This window comes from Melanotaenia boesemani, chromosome 8 (genome assembly GCF_017639745.1).
Source record: "Melanotaenia boesemani isolate fMelBoe1 chromosome 8, fMelBoe1.pri, whole genome shotgun sequence".
Classification (NCBI taxonomy): Eukaryota; Metazoa; Chordata; class Actinopteri; order Atheriniformes; family Melanotaeniidae; genus Melanotaenia; species Melanotaenia boesemani.
Genome location: NC_055689.1, coordinates 36,813,617 through 36,834,523, shown reverse-complemented (window position 1 = coordinate 36,834,523; position 20,907 = coordinate 36,813,617). Strand labels below are relative to the sequence as shown.

Below are 20,907 nucleotides of genomic sequence, written 5' to 3'. Positions count from 1 at the left end.
CCCGGCTAGCGTCCCTTCAGCCCGGCTAGCTTCCCTCCAGCCCGGCTAGCTTCCCTCCAGCCCGGCTAGCTTCCCTCTGCCCCGACTAGCGTCCCTCCAGCCCGGCTAGCTTCCCTCTAGCCCGGCTAGCTTCCCTCCTGCTCACGCGGGGAATCTTTCAGATGGACTTCCTCTACCTGGCGGATATGACGCAACCGTCACCATGGAGAAAAAAATAAATAAAAATAGGACCATGTCACGTTATAACGTGATGAATGTTTTTGTAATAACATGCGAGCAGCCTGTACTGTACGCTGATGTTGCTGAAGCAAAATACGTTTTACAGAAACATTTCAGTTCTTTTTTTCTATTCTGGTTTAATGTTGTAAACAGAAATGTGGGACAGGTATGTGCGTCACCTGGCTGCACGCAGTGAGACGGTGCGTGCGCGTGCCTGAGTTGCTGACATGTACCAGATTACGTCGACGTTCTGAAACTAAAATGAAAATGATAAGGCTGCACGCACCGCTGGGACTGGGAGGAAAGTTGTAGTCCTGTCAGCTTTAAGTCCTCCAAGCTTCACCACATGGCTAATGAAGGACAACCTAACAAGACATGTCTCTGGCCTAGCTGCACTTTCCCCATACAACGGTACATATGGTTTATAGTCCACGTTTGTACCACAGTCAAACAATTAAAACTACCTCCTTTTAACGCCATACGGTCCCTTTTTTATTTATTTATTATTATTATTATTATTTGGGTGCCAGCCCAGCTTTGGTAGGGGCGACTAGGGTCCATACCAAGACATACATTTAGTGTTTGGTTCCTTTTCATCAACACTGAAACTTTTTGACCCTTAAAGGAAAATCATGACTGTAAATTGTGTTTTCACCTCTTCGTTTCAAAATATGACAAATTTCCCTGAGGACTCTCCAAAGGGGTTAATAAAGTATTTCTATTCTATTCTATTCTAAATAAATGAAACCCAAGAACATCATTACTTGAAATGCTTTTAAAACAACTATAAATTACACTGATGAGTAAATTAAACATAAATAAGATTAAATATATCTTTTAAAATCTATATTTTAAAATGAAGTGAATGTAACAGTAATATCATAAATATAATAAACATAATGCCGTCTGCATTAAACCAGGAAACTATCCACATAAAACCCCATCATGCTAACAGCAGCAGCATCATGACATCAGAGATGCAGCAGGTCAGATTGGATGGTGGGGCCAGAGTGGAGTGCTTTGTGGTCGCTCCGTGTGATGATGCCAGCTGCAGCTTCTGGAGGGGTTTGTTGGGGAGACCACAGAGAACTGCAGCTCATTTTCAGCATGTGCAGTGGTGGGAAAAGTATTCGCCCCCTCCCTGACTCCTTATTTTCTTGCATGTTTGTCACACTTTGATGTTTCAGATCAGATTAATTTAAATATTCGTTAAAACACAAGTAAAAAAAAAAAAAAGCATTTTTTAAGAGAAAAAAGATCCAAACCTGCATGGTGTAAAAAGTGACTGCAGACAGGATTTATGAGTTCCTCCAGTACCAAACACGGTTTCATGTACGAAGTGATTTACCTTCCAACCGGCTTCTTTTCAGCCTAACTCTTGTCATGGTGACATCTAACAAGAAGGAGGACCGGACCTTCCTCTCTGCTGGACCTGCTGTAGCTAAACTCTTGTTTGTCGGTCATGGTGACATCTAACAAGAAGGAGGACCGGACCTTCCTCTCTGATGGACCTGCTGTAGCTAAACTCTTGTTTGTCGGTCATGGTGACATCTAACAAGAAGGAGGACCGGACCTTCCTCTCTGCTGGACCTGCTGTAGCTAAACTCTTGTTTGTCGGTCATGGTGACATCTAACAAGAAGGAGGACCGGACCTTCCTCTCTGATGGACCTGCTGTAGCTAAACTCTTGTTTGTCGGTCATGGTGACATCTAACAAGAAGGAGGACCAGACCTTCCTCTCTGATGGACCTGCTGTAGCTAAACTCTTTTTTGTCGGTCATGGTGACATCTAACAAGAAGGAGGACCGGACCTTCCTCTCTGATGGACCTGCTGTAGCTAAACTCTTGTTTGTCGGTCATGGTGACATCTAACAAGAAGGAGGACCAGACCTTCCTCTCTGATGGACCTGCTGTAGCTAAACTCTTGTTTGTCGGTCATGGTGACATCTAACAAGAAGGAGGACCAGACCTTCCTCTCTGATGGACCTGCTGTAGCTAAACTCTTGTTTGTCGGTCATGGTGACATCTAACAAGAAGGAGGACCGGACCTTCCTCTCTGATGGACCTGCTGTAGCTAAACTCTTTTTTGTCGGTCATGGTGATATCTAACAAGAAGGAGGACCGGACCTTCCTCTCTGATGGACCTGCTGTAGCTAAACTCTTGTTTGTCGGTCATGGTGACATCTAACAAGAAGGAGGACCGGACCTTCCTCTCTGATGGACCTGCTGTAGCTAAACTCTTGTTTGTCGGTCATGGTGACATCTAACAAGAAGGAGGACCGGACCTTCCTCTCTGCTGGACCTGCTGTAGCTAAACTCTTGTTTGTCGGTCATGGTGACATCTAACAAGAAGGAGGACCGGACCTTCCTCTCTGCTGGACCTGCTGTAGCTAAACTCTTGTTTGTCGGTCATGGTGACATCTAACAAGAAGGAGGACCGGACCTTCCTCTCTGCTGGACCTGCTGTAGCTAAACTCTTTTTTGTCGGTCATGGTGACATCTAACAAGAAGGAGGACCAGACCTTCCTCTCTGATGGACCTGCTGTAGCTAAACTCTTTTTTGTCGGTCATGGTGACATCTAACAAGAAGGAGGACCGGACCTTCCTCTCTGATGGACCTGCTGTAGCTAAACTCTTGTTTGTCGGTCATGGTGACATCTAACAAGAAGGAGGACCGGACCTTCCTCTCTGATGGACCTGCTGTAGCTAAACTTTTTTTTGTCGGTCATGGTGACATCTAACAAGAAGGAGGACCGGACCTTCCTCTCTGATGGACCTGCTGTAGCTAAACTCTTTTTGTCGGTCATGGTGACATCTAACAAGAAGGAGGACCGGACCTTCCTCTCTGCTGGACCTGCTGTAGCTAAACTCTTTTTTGTCGGTCATGGTGACATCTAACAAGAAGGAGGACCGGACCTTCCTCTCTGATGGACCTGCTGTAGCTAAACTCTTTTTTGTCGGTCATGGTGACATCTAACAAGAAGGAGGACCGGACCTTCCTCTCTGATGGACCTGCTGTAGCTAAACTCTTTTTTGTCGGTCATGGTGACATCTAACAAGAAGGAGGACCGGACCTTCCTCTCTGATGGACCTGCTGTAGCTAAACTCTTGTTTGTCGGTCATGGTGACATCTAACAAGAAGGAGGACCGGACCTTCCTCTCTGATGGACCTGCTGTAGCTAAACTCTTGTTTGTCGGTCATGGTGACATCTAACAAGAAGGAGGACCGGACCTTCCTCTCTGATGGACCTGCTGTAGCTAAACTCTTGTTTGTCGGTCATGGTGCGGTGCTGAGGAACATCAACTCTCACGTTTCTCTTTAAATACGTTTCAGACCGAGCTCAACGTCCGTCACCTTAATGTCACTGCGTGCTTTTATTCTAGTGATGCAGTTTATTATTATTAGTGTTGTATATATCTGTGTGTATGCGTGTGAGCACACACGTGTTTATGCATTCTGTGTGTGTGGCGGAGAGGTGGGGGTGGGGTGGGGGTCAAGTGTAGCTAGATGTAAGTTTAGGATGGGGAGGGTTGCTTACTGGCCCTTTCTGACCCCTCCTGCACATTTTTAAACATGTTTCTTTTCCTGCTTGTTTTTTTTTTTTTTTAAACAATCTTCTCTCTCACACACACACACACACACACACAAAAACAAAAAAAAACTTCTATCTAATCAGGGTTTGGTAAACGTGCGTTGGTGTTAGCGAGCTGGTGGGAGCTGGTTGAAGGAAAACGTACCTTTGTAACTGCTGGTCTCATTCTGGGTCGATGTGGCTCTTTTTCTTTCCCCTAAAACAAACGAAACTTCTAAATGATCTTTTTTAAGTTACGAAGGCCGATTGATTCATTATTAGCATCATTTAGCGTAAGAGATTGTTCTAACTGCAAAGTGCCAACTAATGATTTACCCACTGAAAACGTGAACTAATACTACGATATGGATCCGTACGAACAGCAAATTTAACAACACTGAAGGTATAATGAGAATTTTAAAGTCCCTTTGCCACCGCAGGGCTGTTTTCCCCCCTACTGGAAGACGCTGTGATGGAATTTATGGTTTCCCACACTTTACCAGAGGGGCTGCTCGGCTCTTCAGGCATCTTCATTTCTTGATTTTCTAGAGAAAATAATAACAATAATTTAAAAACAGCCCTTCAGCATCTTCAGTCTGAAGATAAGTGATAAGAGCTCTACTGTGGTAGTCAACATTAAATTAGTTTTTTATGTGTGTATACCAGAGATGTCCCATAGTACTGGCCTACGGATATTATCGCCCGATATTGGCATTAAAATGTAATATTGGAAAATATCGGTTTTTACTTTTTAAACGACTCAACTTTTACCCAACATGCATATATACACATCAGTGGTCGGCAGCTGGCTCCCACCATCCAAACTGGCCAATAATATCTGGCTGCCAGATCACTTTCATAAAAGGAAAAGCTGATTAGAAGAGAACAGATATGATGCTGTTTACAGCACAGCTGCTTTAAGAAGGGTGGAGCTACGGCGGAGGAGAGAGACGGAGCGACGTCAGCAGCTGGTGAGGCTGGAGCGACACCGGGAAGTTTGAGAAACAAACATCTCTGCTTCAGTACTGCTGGGTGAGGAGAGGGAAGCTAGCTGCCTGGAATCTCCTCGTCTCTGTCCCCGACCTCGGTTTGGAGGCAGGACGGTTTATCAGCTGTTTCAGTCTGAGGCAACATGGAGCAGCACAGTTACTATGGTTACTAAACCCTCAGAAATGTCAGGAACAAAAAGACGAGAAAAAGACAGGAGGACAGTAACTGGTTTGTTGGTACTGAATGCTGGTTTTTAGTTCATCTGGAGACCCCACACAGACCCAACCAGACCAGGTTCAGTCCGGACTCTCCCTGATCCTCTGCTCATCCACCTGCTGTACAACCTAGAGACCCCACACAGACCCAACCAGACCAGGTTCAGTCCGGACTCTCCCTGATCCTCTGCTCATCCACCTGCTGTACAACCTAGAGACCCCACACAGACCCAACCAGACCAGGTTCAGTCTGGACTCTCCCTGATCCTCTGCTCATCCACTTGCTGTACAGCAAAGTGCACTGGAGCCCACACAACGATAAAAATATACGGAAGTTAAGAAAGGCTCGTGTTTGGAGCAGGTACACACTGATCACATCTTACAGGTTAGGCCATTTCATCTGGACAAATATACGGTGGTAACGTTAGAAACCTGAAGTTACCTGAAGTTTTTCTCCCTTAGAGGGACCCACATATATCAGAAATTAAGAGTAGGTCAATATCGGTAAAAAAAGCCAATGTCGAACATCCCTAGTGCATACTTATCACGTAACCACCTTACAGTGTAGAACCACACCGTTCAGATGGTGGTTGGGTCTGTTTACCGGCAGCTCTGAACCTTGCTGGCTTTGTGGAAATATTAAAGCAACACCGAGCAACTAAAACAAGAAAAAACTGGATTATGTTCAACACCCACCCCTTAGTCCAAGGACACGATCCCACTCCTCCCCGCCTCCATCTTCACCATCCACACCACCGTCCTCTTCTCCATCGCCTTCACTGTCCCGAACGGTGTCATCTCCCCCAGCTTGACCGTCTCCATCGTCTTCGTCACCTCCATCATCCTGCTCACCTTCATCCACTTCCAGGTCCAATTCATCTAAAGAAAAGCATGATATGCAAATAAAGACGTACTCCTGATGTTTTCTGTGTAATTTACCAGCTGTGTGGAATATTTACTTCTTATATTCCAGGTCTGTATTTACATCTTCTAAATTCAGCCCCAGATGTTTTCATTAGTCTCTGATTTGTTGAATTTATACTGTCCATGTAATAAATTTGCTTTATTTTAATCATTTTGTTACCACCACATACCTTCAACCTCAAGCTCGTCAGGAGACTTTCGCTGGAATCCTCCAAGAGTTCTTTTCTCCATTTCAAGTGCAAGCGTTGAGATTTTTGCCACTTGTGTAGTGTCCTCTGGAGGACAGAGGTCTCTGTGGACTCGTATATCGTGGCCCGAAAAGTTGGCAAGTTGATCCGGATCACTATTCTTGAGGTTGAGGATTTGGGACAACGTTGCCATGTGCTTACGAAGATGTGCAGACGTCAGATTTTCAGGATTCTTTGCACCACACATCTGTGCAAACACTCTCATGCAGTCCTGTCCTCGGTAGAAGCTCGTGTAGGGACGCTCTGGCCGTCCAAACAGGAAGGGATTATCCTTGTGCACATTACATGTGTCCCTCTTCTCTAGCAGAAGCACTGCTGCGTTAACAACCTCAGGGTTTAATAAAACAGCTACTTTTCTCCCTCTTTTGCCGATAATTTCCACCCAGCTGACGTGTCCGGCTAGCTTCTGCTCAAACGGCGCCAGGCTAGCAGCAACGTCACCACCAAGCGCAGCCTGCTCTCTTTTCCTGAAGGACTCAAGTGTCATTTTTGAGACTTCACCTGCACGCCGTCTATTAAAGAGGATTATTTGAGCAAGTGTCACCCTAGCAAGTTCAGAGTACGCCTGAGGAGACTGACGCTCTCTCAGGTTTTCAACGGCGCCTGCAGATCTCTCTTCCAGGTACTTGTGCAACAGCTGAACATCCTCTGTGAGCGGTATGGTGGATGGGTTACTCAGCGTGGACGGACTCGAAGCAGCCAGCGCGGTGTGTGAGACTTGTCCTGTCCATTCTTTTGTGCAGAGCTTTGTGAATCGTTCGGCTGCCTCGAACGAAGCTTCATCCTGTGCGGAGATGGCCCTGCAGAGAATAATACCACCCACCTTCTTGAGCGAGTGTCCTAATTTCAGGGCAAGACTTGGTGTAGAAAACGAGTGCTTCTCTTCATCATATCCAGCAACTGTTTTAACAGCTGCAACCACTTTGTAAAAATTGTTTGGTTTTACAGCATCTTCAAAGCTAAATATAGAATATTTCTGTCTTAAGGTCAATAAAAGTCTTCCCATTTCCCGAACCTTTGTTCTGATATACTCAAATTTGGTTGGATCGCTCCAGTGCTTGTTATAGAGAGACTGGGCCAGCTGCAGGATGAGAAAGTCGTTTCGTACCACAGATGCGATCTCGTCTTGCCTCATCTTTCCGAGGACCTTCCACACTCCAGCGGACGTTGCCTGGGAGCAGGCTGACTCTGTAATGTCGGCCAGAGCTAAGAGTTTGTTCGTAACACTGGCTTCGCTTCCTGAGGCGGTCTTTGACGGGCATCTTCGCGAGTGTCTCCACAGCTCCTTACGGACAAACAAACCTTTACAGTACGCACAGTGCACATACATTTTGGTATCCACAGAGCTGTTGGATGCTCCCTGTCTCCTTTTTACTTTAAGTGTTCCGGCTTTACTTTTCATGACCTCTTGGTTATGCTCATAATTACCTTTGTTCCGCAACTTCTCCAGAAACCTTTTTCTCTCTTTAGAATTCTTGGGGAGCAAGAAAGCTTGGGCAATGTCAGGCTCTTCTTTCTCGTGTTTTTTAAGGTGACGAGCTATTTTAGATTGTGGTTTTTTGCAAACATAGCAATAATTTTTCAGGGTGCAAGAAGAAACTTGTCGAGCTGCTGAGGTTTCAGTAGACTCGGCTGAAGGCATCTGGATGCTGCCTGTACTGGTGGTGTAGGTAGATTCATCGTCACAACAGGGCTGAGCAGCTATGGGATCATCTTCCCCATGTTGATCAGAGCTGGACACATGACGGCTTTCAGGTACGTAATCATCATCATCATCATCAGACGGAGCATCACTAACGTCAGAGTCAGAAACATGTTCATCCAGGACAACATCCTAAGCAGAAAGAAACTTCACATTAAACCAAAAGAATCTATTTCTGAACATTTCAAAGTCAGTTCAGATAGAAGAAACGACGATGAAGGTACCAGTGAAGAATTCCTCTCAGGAAAGCAGGATTTGTGCCACGATCTCGAACACACTAAAAACACGTTGAAATGAAAAGTTAGCAAGTTGTGTGTGTGTTTAACATAAAAAACTACAGCAAACACTGACAACAAAAACTGCATTAGAGTGAAATAAATACCAACATCTGCAGGTGTAACCGAGCCAGTGGGAAGAGGAGGATCCGAGGCAAGCCGCACAGCTGTCCAAATCATGGACCGTCGCACACGTTATTACATGACGGCACTAAAAGAAAAGAATTCATGACTAGAAAAAGAAATCAAACATTTTAAACAAACAAGGAAACGTGGAATAGATTTAACCACAGACGACACTAGAATAAAATAGAAAAACATGTGACATTTCTGACTTTAGCAGAAACTGTGTGATCATGTAAACCATGAACATGATCTCTAACAAATAACAAATAACCAACTTCTGCATCCTAATACGTGAAGGAATTGTCTGAAAAGCTGTCCTCCTGGTTCAGGTGTGTGTCAGGTGAACATCTACAGAAGTTTTACTAAATCTTCTGTGGAGGTGGTGAAAGCTTGTTGTGTCTAAAGTTTGTCAGGTGGAAACACAAACAACTCGCTTGCTGCCTGGTCAGGAAGTTTGTCCCTGTCCACGCTGTGTGTCCTGTGCTGTGTGTGGACTCCTGAGCACGCTCACGTCCTCAAACACAACAGAATCACGACTGCAGGTAAAAGCATGACAAGAACACAGTCCTCTTACAGAGTCATCCTTTGATATTCCCAGACCGGATCCGTCCCCTGTCGTTCCGTCAGAGGCTTCCTGTGTACGAGTCAATGAGAGGAAGAAATGTCAGATTACTGTAGCAGAAACTGTTATCTTTCATTTAAAAGGTGTTGATTATGTTTATCGTAGAAACGTCAGTCAGCAGAGAAAAACAAAGACAGCAGTAATGAGCCTCTAATAAAGACTGGAAGGACCTAAAGCATTTATAATATACTATATATTTATAATATATAATATACTATATATTTATAATATATAATATACTATCTATGTATAATATATAATATACTATATATTTATAATATATAATATACTATATATTTATAATATATAATATACTATATATTTATAATATACTATATATGTATAATATATAATATACTATATATGTATAATATATAATATACTATATATTTATAATATATAATATACTATATATTTATAATATATAATATACTATCTATGTATAATATATAATATACTATATATTTATAATATATAATATACTATATATTTATAATATATAATATACTATATATTTATAATATACTATATATGTATAATATATAATATACTATCTATGTATAATATATAATATACTATATATTTATAATATATAATATACTATATATTTATAATATATAATATACTATATATTTATAATATACTATATATGTATAATATATAATATACTATATATGTATAATATATAATATACTATATATTTATAATATATAATATACTATATATGTATAATATATAATATACTATATATTTATAATATATAATATACTATAATATGCGAGTGGCTGTTGGTAGAAGGAACTACTCGCCTTTTCTGGTCTTGGCTCGCTTTCGTTATCTTTCGGGTCACATTGTGCTTCACAGGGTACCTGACACATAAAAACGCAGTGTTTCCTCATCACGCTATCAGCAGTCATTCAAAAGAAAACTTGAACAGATGTGCACATGCCTTAAACAGCCCAGCTGGCCTTATACCTAATGCTTTGAACCCCTTCGAGATTCATTAATATCACATTCCAGATCATGTTCTTATACTGAGTTTCAGTTGTAGGCATTCCCAACACGAACACGAGGAGTTTTACTCACCACTGAGCGCCACGGCCACGAGGAATCCCCATAGTTGTATGTTATCTCCTCTCCTGGGAAGATTTCTCTGACAGCAAACAGGCACAAATGTGGCCTCCCATTCACCATAATCCTTTTCACTTTGCAGTTAGGATGTTCATGATCATCATTCACCAGTCGTCCCAGCGTTCCGTCTTCTTTTGACGCATCTATGCTGTAAGATAAACAGACCACAAACAACCTGGCTTGGCGTGATCTTGTTAGACGTGATGCAGCAGTCAGTCAGACGTGATGCAGCAGTCAGTCAGTACGTGATGCAGCAGTCAGTCAGAGTTGATGCAGCAGTCAGTCAGACGTGATGCAGCAGTCAGTCAGACGTGATGCAGCAGTCAGTCAGACGTGATGCAGCAGTCAGTCAGAGTTGATGCAGCAGTCAGTCAGACGTGATGCAGCAGTCAGTCAGACGTGATGCAGCAGTCAGTCAGACGTGATGCAGCAGTCAGTCAGACGTGATGCAGCAGTCAGTCAGAGTTGATGCAGCAGTCAGTCAGAGTTGATGCAGCAGTCAGTCATACGTGATGCAGCAGTCAGTCAGACGTGATGCAGCAGTCAGTCAGAGTTGATGCAGCAGTCAGTCATACGTGATGCAGCAGTCAGTCAGACGTGATGCAGCAGTCAGTCAGACGTGATGCAGCAGTCAGTCAGAGTTGATGCAGCAGTCAGTCAGACGTGATGCAGCAGTCAGTCAGAGTTGATGCAGCAGTCAGTCAGACGTGATGCAGCAGTCAGTCGGACGTGATGCAGCAGTCAGTCATACGTGATGCAGCAGTCAGTCAGACGTGATGCAGCAGTCAGTCAGACGTGATGCAGCAGTCAGTCAGAGTTGATGCAGCAGTCAGTCAGACGTGATGCAGCAGTCAGTCAGACGTGATGCAGCAGTCAGTCAGAGTTGATGCAGCAGTCAGTCATACGTGATGCAGCAGTCAGTCATACGTGATGCAGCAGTCAGTCAGAGTTGATGCAGCAGTCAGTCATACGTGATGCAGCAGTCAGTCAGACGTGATGCAGCAGTCAGTCATACGTGATGCAGCAGTCAGTCATACGTGATGCAGCAGTCAGTCATACGTGATGCAGCAGTCAGTCAGAGTTGATGCAGCAGTCAGTCAGACGTGATGCAGCAGTCAGTCAGACGTGATGCAGCAGTCAGTCAGACGTGATGCAGCAGTCAGTCAGAGTTGATGCAGCAGTCAGTCAGACGTGATGCAGCAGTCAGTCAGACGTGATGCAGCAGTCAGTCGGACGTGATGCAGCAGTCAGTCGGACGTGATGCAGCAGTCAGTCGGACGTGATGCAGCAGTCAGTCGGACGTGATGCAGCAGTCAGTCATACGTGATGCAGCAGTCAGTCAGACGTGATGCAGCAGTCAGTCAGACGTGATGCAGCAGTCAGTCAGACGTGATGCAGCAGTCAGTCGGACGTGATGCAGCAGTCAGTCATACGTGATGCAGCAGTCAGTCATACGTGATGCAGCAGTCAGTCAGACGTGATGCAGCAGTCAGTCAGACGTGATGCAGCAGTCAGTCATACGTGATGCAGCAGTCAGTCAGACGTGATGCAGCAGTCAGTCAGACGTGATGCAGCAGTCAGTCATACGTGATGCAGCAGTCAGTCGGACGTGATGCAGCAGTCAGTCATACGTGATGCAGCAGTCAGTCATACGTGATGCAGCAGTCAGTCAGACGTGATGCAGCAGTCAGTCAGACGTGATGCAGCAGTCAGTCAGAGTTGATGCAGCAGTCAGTCAGACGTGATGCAGCAGTCAGTCAGACGTGATGCAGCAGTCAGTCAGAAGTGATGCAGCAGTCAGTCATACGTGATGCAGCAGTCAGTCAGACGTGATGCAGCAGTCAGTCAGACGTGATGCAGCAGTCAGTCAGACGTGATGCAGCAGTCAGTCAGTACGTGATGCAGCAGTCAGTCATACGTGATGCAGCAGTCAGTCAGACGTGATGCAGCAGTCAGTCAGTACGTGATGCAGCAGTCAGTCAGACGTGATGCAGCAGTCAGTCATACGTGATGCAGCAGTCAGTCATACGTGATGCAGCAGTCAGTCATACGTGATGCAGCAGTCAGTCAGACGTGATGCAGCAGTCAGTCAGAGTTGATGCAGCAGTCAGTCAGACGTGATGCAGCAGTCAGTCAGACGTGATGCAGCAGTCAGTCAGAGTTGATGCAGCAGTCAGTCGGACGTGATGCAGCAGTCAGTCGGACGTGATGCAGCAGTCAGTCATACGTGATGCAGCAGTCAGTCAGAGTTGATGCAGCAGTCAGTCAGACGTGATGCAGCAGTCAGTCAGACGTGATGCAGCAGTCAGTCATACGTGATGCAGCAGTCAGTCAGACGTGATGCAGCAGTCAGTCGGACGTGATGCAGCAGTCAGTCAGACGTGATGCAGCAGTCAGTCAGACGTGATGCAGCAGTCAGTCAGACGTGATGCAGCAGTCAGTCATACGTGATGCAGCAGTCAGTCGGACGTGATGCAGCAGTCAGTACGTGATGCAGCAGTCAGTCAGAGTTGATGCAGCAGTCAGTCGGACGTGATGCAGCAGTCAGTCGGACGTGATGCAGCAGTCAGTCGGACGTGATGCAGCAGTCAGTCAGAGTTGATGCAGCAGTCAGTCAGAGTTGATGCAGCAGTCAGTCATACGTGATGCAGCAGTCAGTCAGACGTGATGCTGAGCTGTGGAGCAGAGCGCTGGGGTTGGACCGGGAAATCAAACAGCAGGTCAGAGTTGGTAACCACAGCGAGCCGGACGGCATGCTGCTGGAGAAGCAGGTCGGGAGATGATTGGCTAATTCTTATCACATGACACGTTGAAAAAATGATGTTTTTTTCCACTGTGGCAGGGCGACACACCTGCTCTATCAGGCGTGTCACACTCCCTGCTCCCCACTTTGGTGTCGCTTAGGATCACTGAAAATGATGGGTTCAAACGTGCAAAAGATGCTTCATGTGAACGGCCTCTTAGATTAATGAAGGGATTTAACTCAGGCTTTCACAGATTCTGCCAACCCACAAATGAAAAAAGTGAGAAGTTTGCAGATATAAAACTTCTTTTTCTGCTCGTTTTGGTGAATGACCATGCAGGATACTCACCAGTACTGCTTCCCATTCCACATGAAATCAAACACGTATTTGTTGTTTTTGTCGTCTGCCCCTTCGCTCCGAGAGAAAACTCCACGGTATTCCACCACAAAACTTTTTGGTTCGATGTGCTCTCTTGTAAACACACCTGTCCCTGAGGAAAAGAAGCACTAACATGAGCTCAGCCGTCTTTTCAAAGACATTTTAAAGAAATGGTTTAAATGGGAGTTTAATCATGTCGGTGAGAAGTCCAGTGTAGTTTTTTAAATCCATCAACCACTTTCTGGAGGAGTCCCTGGAAAAAAGCAACAGATCTGAGGCCAGCACTTGTAAAAAGCAGAAAATCAGCTCCTACAAACCTTAAAATGGATCAGCTGTTTGTGTAACTTCATCCAATCTGCTGACCTGCAGCCGACTTGAAAAACGGCGCGTTTTTAAATCTTCACGGCTGCAAGAACAGCTAAATGCACGCAGGTTCCCCACACACTGATGATCGCTGCTTTACTTTCTGCAGCACTGAGGATTTAAACTAAAAACTCTAAGTGATGCTTTTCCGTGTCGACTGTGGTGGCTTCAGGAGACTTGGATTAAGTTACACAAACAGTTTACAGCCATTTTCAAGGCTGTTACTGCTTCATTTATTTATTCATTTTTACACACAACTGGTTGCCATAGATTTCTGCTCTTTGAAAAACACTGCAAACATTTTTTCTTTTATACCCCAGAAAGTGTTTGGTTTAAAAAAAACTTCCAATCAGCACAAGGGTGAGCAGACGTGGAGCTGTGGTGTGTGAATTTGGGGTGGGGGTGGCTACGGTCACATCCCTGGGACCGTCTGTATTGAGGATGAGGGTGGATGAGCTCCAGTTTCCATGTGCCTTTCAATAAACTATTCATCTTCTTTATGTAAATCAATTACTCTTACTATTAATAGCATCTGATTGTTTCATCTAGTTTTATTTGGAATTAAAATAAAGCTATGGTCTACTTTTAGAAAGATTGCTAACATATTAAATGTCATTTAGATGGTGGCTACGGCCTGAAGAGCAAAAGGAATGACAGAAATCCATCCTCTCTAGTGGCTCTGGTGAACCATCACATCAGGTCTGGATGGAGCTTCTTCTTGCTCACCAGAAGAAAAACATGTACATGCTCGCTGAAAAACCTACCTTTATACTGGTTTATAAACCTTCTCTCTAGGGAGGCTTTATCCTCTCCTTGAACAATATGTTCCAGCGCCTCCTGGTCAGGAGACTTCCTCCTCCTCCTCCTCCTCTCAGTCATCTTTACTGTAATAATGTGCAGATAAAAACACATTTCAAACGTTTAGCATGCTGAAAGGGCCACGTCAGATATTCTCTCTCAACATTAAACATGTTTGTCTTGGTGATTTAAATCGGGTGAACTGGACTTGGTTTTTGATTGAAGCATTAAATCTGGACAAATGAGAATATGCCAACATTAACCATGTTTTTAAGACCAGATCCCACACCTCTCTATGGCTGGCTGCTTCCCTGTTAATAACGTAAGTACAGAGCTAATTTGTATACGTCTGGTACCAGCTAAAGAAATTTAAATAAACCTCCACAAATATTCCACATAATCGGCTCCAAAAAGGAGGATCGCGGCGCGGCTGCTCCATTATTTTATCAGGAATTTCATACGGATCGAAACGGTTAATAATGCTAATATTCTCCACACCGGTGTGTGTATCCAGGGTAATTCCATTTCCTTTTAAGCATTTTACCATCTTGCCTTTCTTCTCCGTCTCTGTTTGTTTACATGCACGAGGCCAACATGGCCGCCACGCGCCCAAGCCGCTCCTCCTCATCAGTCATTAGCTGAATGTTTGATGCTCAGAAAACATGCAGTTTCTTTTACAGACTTCACCTCACAAACATGTTCAAAAAGCTTAAGTTTCGCGCGCCTTCCTCTTCAGAAAGTAGCTGCTACATGTAGCTAGCTCAGCTAGCTTGCTGGCTCGGAGTTTGTTAGCCTATTAGCCTGTTACCGTCAATATTCGTGTTTGTGAGCTTAGTAAAAGGGAATAAAAAGCAGCAAATTTGCAATTAAAAAACTAAAACTAGTAAACTAGCAATCAAACATTGTTCTTTACCCTCTTCTTCTTTACAGACTTTGCCTTAAACCTCCTCTGACTGGGAATGATTGGCAGCTGCGTGGTGGGAGGAGTTCTCCGCCGACGTACAGCCAATCACTGAGCAGAACGTCACAGAAGCGCTCAGCCAACGAATTGTGCTGAGTTTGTGTGTGTGTGTGTGTGTGTGGGGGGGGGGGGGGGGGTGGGGGGGGGGGGGGGGGGGGGGGGCTTTATGGCGGCCTCCTGAATGCTTCTACAGTCTATGAATTATGGGGACACTGGGGGTGTCCTTATAATTCCCAGGTATTCCGCCAATATGAGTCCCCATAATCCAGAACCATACACACACACACACACACAACGTATCTAGGTAAATCAGGCCATGTGGATATAGTGAATTTGGATGAAGTGTACACACACGTGTTATCACACAGTCCAGCAGGGACACAGCAAACATACGTGGCCTGGTACCAAGATGTCCATGGAAGAGACTCAGGAGGACAAGGAGCCTACAGGTCCCACATGTGTCAACATTAACACTTTAATATAAAATGAGTGATCATGGCCTGTAGAATAATGTTTTTTGGGGGGAGGTGGAAGCCTTTTCAAACCCTCGTATCTAATGACTAAAACTTTTGACACCTCTGATCATATATCATCACTCTGATCCATATCTTGCCCTAGTTAGAAGCATGCTTGTTAAAGCAGAATCTGGTGCTCGAGAACAGATTTAGTTAAATGTGAATATGATACTGTACTGCTGATAAAAGAGAAACCTTTAGAAGGAGGAGTCCACAAGGTGGCCGCTAAGCTATAAAAGGGAGAAAAGTTGGAAAAAGACTAAATAGGGACCATGAAAGTGTTCAGATACGTTTGTTTTACACTGTGGTACCACAGAATGCTGAATAAGTAAATGTGATGTCTGCAGCCATGTAATTCATCTCCCACAGTCTGTCAACACACCAGAAATATGGTTCACCGCTGCTGTAGATCAGCTGATACCAGTACACACCTTAGACATCTCTGCTGCTTCATAAATATTCACTTTGGTCAGACCTTTGATTTGTGAAGGAAAGATATTGTTGAAGTCCCCATTAATCATTACGATCAGCTGATTCTCTTTGCTCCTCCTTCCTCCTCCCAGCGACTAGCAAATCATTCACAGCCACATGTTCTGCTAGATGTCTGCTTCCTAAACGCAGCCAGAGAAATGATGGAGGACAGAGGAGGCTCGTCCAAGGAGCTAAAAGCAAAGACACATTAATGCCTGCTGGTGGAGGATGATGATGATGAAGACAGAGAGAGGAGGAGCTCCACCAGTGAATGTGAAAGGCTTCATGGTGGAAGTGAAGAGCTGCTGTGTTCTCTCTGTTCTTCATTCAGTACAAGTGAAAATCATGTTGCTGCTCTTCATCTGGATGATGATGGTCTCCTTTCAAACTGGTAAGTCATGAACAGATGGAGCTAAATGTAAGTGAAGAGGCATCAAAGAAACATTTCATGATGCTTGTCTTCTATTTTAATAGAAATAAACTAGTTTAAAGATGCAGAATTAAAATGCAAACATGATGGTGAAATCTATCTTTGTTTCCAGGATCCTCTGAGGATTTACTGACACCACTTAAAGAAGTATGGATGGGTTTGGAAGGAGACCACCTGACTCTCTCCTGCAACTATTCAGGCTCTCCATATAATCTCTTCTGGTACCAACAGAAGTCCACTTCCCCTCCACAGCTGGTCATTGCAGGACTTTCAGATACTACAGAGAAAAGGTTTTCTTTAAAACATAACAGAGAGAAAAAGGAGTTTCATCTGCAGATCACCACCACTGAAGTGTCTGACTCTGCTGTGTACTACTGTGCTCTGCAGCCCACAGTGACAGGAAACAGCAAAACTCTGTACAAAAACCTTTGGAGCAAAGACAACGCAATACTCCACAACGTCCACTAGAGGGCCTCACACACTGTTAAAGCTCTGATTGTTGAGACATTTTCCACTGTCTTCTCCTCTCAGCCTCATGGACAATGTTAGTCTGATGGCTTCATTTTCTCTACTTTTTCCAGGACTAAAAGCTGCAGACACAATCTCTTATTTTTGAAAGAAAAAAGGGTTTTAGTGTTAGCTGGACAGGACAGTACAGGACAAATTGGCCATTTCATATCAAATTAAATCAAATTTTATTCATAAAACACTTTTCATTCAAAAGTAGCACAATGTGCTTTACATCAAACAATGCTGACACATTAAAACAAGTTTCCACACATCCAAGTATAAAAACACAGCAGTGGGTGCTTGTTTCACACCTAATTATTCCAACCTGTTCATGGGGGATTGGGAAGAAAAACTAGTTTATTCTGACCTCAGTGCCTATTGGAAAAATATTGTATGGTGGTGTAGATATATAGATGATATCATCCTGCTTTGGTCTGGTTTTAAAAGAGGAACCGCTCCAATTTCACTCATATCTAAACAATCAGTTTAGAGTTCTCCTTCTCTGAAATTAATTTTTTAGATCTTAAAATCTTTAAAGACACCTACAGAGATCAGATCACAATACAGTCCTCAGAGCAGACAGCGTCCATCCTCCCTGGCTAATAGAAAACATCCCGTTTGGCCAGTTTCAGAGGCTGCAATACAGAAGAAGAGTTTAATAGCAACGCACAAGACATGCGCCAGAGATTCAGAAAGAGAGGTTATAAACAACAAACTATATTCAAAGCACTCAATAAAGCTAAATGTCCTCCTAGAGAACAGCTGCTGGTTCAAAACAGAAAGATCAACCGAATTCCAACCAAGTATTCGTCGTAACACAATATCGTAATGAAGAGCATCAAATTCAACAAATTGTTAAAAGAAATTGGGACATATTGAAAAGCGAAGGCAAGCTCTTCCAGACTCTCCGATGATCAGCGTTAGGAAAGCCCCGACCTTAAAGGATAAACTAGTTAAAAGTCACCTCACCCCCTTCCAACAGAAACCTGGCTCTCCACCGGAAAAGGAAAAGGTAACCACAAGTGCAGCCATTGTAACCACTGTAGCTACATGATTAATGTCCATTACTTCACTGAATCATCCGGGCGTAAATATGACACAAAATCCTTCATTAATTGCAATACTTCATATGTAGTTTATAGACTAGAACGTCCCTGTGGTTGCTTTTATATCAGAAGAACAAAGTACACAATAAGAACTGGCAAACCACAACATCCTATAGCGGTACACTATCAAGATGCTAATCATGGTAACTGTGAGCCATTAAAGATATCAGGAATACAGCTTACAGAAAATTCAATCAGAGGCGGAGACAGACTCTACTGAGAGAATCAAACACTAAATGCTACACAGAACCCAGGCTTGAATGAGGAACTAGACTTCTCTCCGTTTTTATAATGGTCTCGTGGTTTAATGACGACCCTGTGGCTTCTTAAAGCAGTAATGAATAATAGCTTTCTAGATGTATGTATGATTATATATGTAAATTTCTTTTAAATATGGTTTATTATGTAAAGTTAACCTATTTGTATAGAATGTTTAACTGTGATTGGCAGGTCGGTTATGTCATGTGACCTTCGACCTGCCCACACAGAGCAGCTGATTTTCTGTATGAATCAAAGTGTTTGACAAACATTTTGTCACTTGCCCTGACGAAGGCCCTGCTGGCCGAAACACGCAGGCCCCGCTGGCCGAAACACGAAGGCCCCGCTGGCCGAAACACGCAGGCCCCGCTGGCCGAAACACGAAGGCCCCGCTGGCCGAAACACGCAGGCCCCGCTGGCCGAAACACGAAGGCCCCGCTGGCCGAAACACGAAGGCCCCGCTGGCCGAAACACGAAGGCCCCGCTGGCCGAAACACGCAGGCCCCGCTGGCCGAAACACGAAGGCCCCGCTGGCCGAAACACGCAGGCCCCGCTGGCCGAAACACGAAGGCCCCGCTGGCCGAAACACGCAGGCCCCGCTGGCCGAAACACGCAGGCCCCGCTGGCCGAAACACGAAGGCCCCTGCTGGCCGAAACACGAAGGCCCCGCTGGCCGAAACACGAAGGCCCCGCTGGCCGAAACACGCAGGCCCCGCTGGCCGAAACACGAAGGCCCCGCTGGCCGAAACACGCAGGCCCTGCAGGCCGAAACACGAAGGCCCCGCTGGCCGAAACACGAAGGCCCCGCTGGCCGAAACACGCAGGCCCCGCTGGCCGAAACACGAAGGCCCCGCTGGCCGAAACACGAAGGCCCCGCTGGCCGAAACACGCAGGCCCCGCTGGCCGAAACACGCAGGCCCCGCTGGCCGAAACACGAAGGCCCCGCTGGCCGAAACACGAAGGCCCCGCTGGCCGAAACACGCAGGCCCTGCAGGCCGAAACACGAAGGCCCCTGCTGGCCGAAACACGCAGGCCCCGCTGGCCGAAACACGAAGGCCCCGCTGGCCGAAACACGCAGGCCCCGCTGGCCGAAACACGAAGGCCCCGCTGGCCGAAACACGCAGGCCCTGCAGGCCGAAACACGAAGGCCCTGCAGGCCGAAACACGAAGGCCCCGCTGGCCGAAACACGAAGGCCCCGCTGGCCGAAACACGAAGGCCCCGCTGGCCGAAACACGAAGGCCCCGCTGGCCGAAACACGAAGGCCCCGCTGGCCGAAACACGCAGGCCCCCGCTGGCCGAAACACGAAGGCCCCGCTGGCCGAAACACGAAGGCCCCGCTGGCCGAAACACGCAGGCCCCCGCTGGCCGAAACACGAAGGCCCCGCTGGCCGAAACACAAAGGCCCCGCTGGCCGAAACACGAAGGCCCCGCTGGCCGAAACACGCAGGCCCTGCAGGCCGAAACACGAAGGCCCTGCAGGCCGAAACACGAAGGCCCCGCTGGCCGAAACACGAAGGCCCCGCTGGCCGAAACACGAAGGCCCCGCTGGCCGAAACACGAAGGCCCCGCTGGCCGAAACACGAAGGCCCCGCTGGCCGAAACACGCAGGCCCCCGCTGGCCGAAACACGAAGGCCCCGCTGGCCGAAACACGAAGGCCCCGCTGGCCGAATCACGCAGGCCCCCGCTGGCCGAAACACGAAGGCCCCGCTGGCCGAAACACGAAGGCCCCGCTGGCCGAAACACGCAGGCCCCCGCTGGCCGAAACACGAAGGCCCCGCTGGCCGAAACACGAAGGCCCCGCTGGCCGAAACACGAAGGCCCCGCTGGCCGAAACACGCAGGCCCCCGCTGGCCGAAACACGCAGGCCCCGCTGGCCGAAACACGAAGGCCCCGCTGGCCGAAACACGCAGGCCCCCGCTGGCCGAAACACGAAGGCCCCGCTGGCCGAAACACGCAGGCCCTGCAGGCCGAAACACGAAGGCCCTGCAGGCCGAAACACGAAGGCCCCGCTGGCCGAAACACACAGGCCCCGCTGGCCGAAACACGCAGGCCCTGCAGGCCGAAACACGAAGGCCCCGCTGGCCGAAACACAAAGGCCCCGCTGGCCGAAACACGAAGGCCCCGCTGGCCGAAACACGAAGGCCCCGCTGGCCGAAACACGAAGGCCCCGCTGGCCGAAACACGAAGGCATGTATGTTATTTAATTAGCCTGATTTAATAAAGACATTTTATTCCCCATCGTCTTGAGTGCCTCAGTTATCTCTTTATAGTATAAAAACACACACCTGATTCTAATTGCTCTCAAATGCTGTGCAAACACACACACACACACACACACGCACGCACAC

At 46.3% G+C, this 20,907-nt stretch overlaps 1 protein-coding gene across 1 annotated transcript in view; it reads right to left on the bottom strand.

The window, feature by feature from the left end:
* LOC121645082 overlaps window positions 1–15,225 on the bottom strand; it is a 35,204-nt gene extending 19,979 nt beyond the window's left edge. The window contains exons 1-10 of the mRNA XM_041993393.1: window positions 15,220–15,225; window positions 14,273–14,392; window positions 13,116–13,257; window positions 9,979–10,171; window positions 9,702–9,761; window positions 7,908–8,001; window positions 6,090–7,868; window positions 5,692–5,874; window positions 4,291–4,335; window positions 3,957–4,007 (exon numbers count right to left, since the gene is read on the bottom strand). Coding sequence (XP_041849327.1) covers window positions 3,957–4,007; window positions 4,291–4,335; window positions 5,692–5,874; window positions 6,090–7,868; window positions 7,908–8,001; window positions 9,702–9,761; window positions 9,979–10,171; window positions 13,116–13,257; window positions 14,273–14,387 — 2,662 coding nt within the window. The 5' untranslated portion in view covers window positions 14,388–14,392; window positions 15,220–15,225. The remainder of the gene's footprint in view (window positions 1–3,956; window positions 4,008–4,290; window positions 4,336–5,691; window positions 5,875–6,089; window positions 7,869–7,907; window positions 8,002–9,701; window positions 9,762–9,978; window positions 10,172–13,115; window positions 13,258–14,272; window positions 14,393–15,219) is intronic.
* Window positions 15,226–20,907: the final 5,682 nt, after the last annotated feature.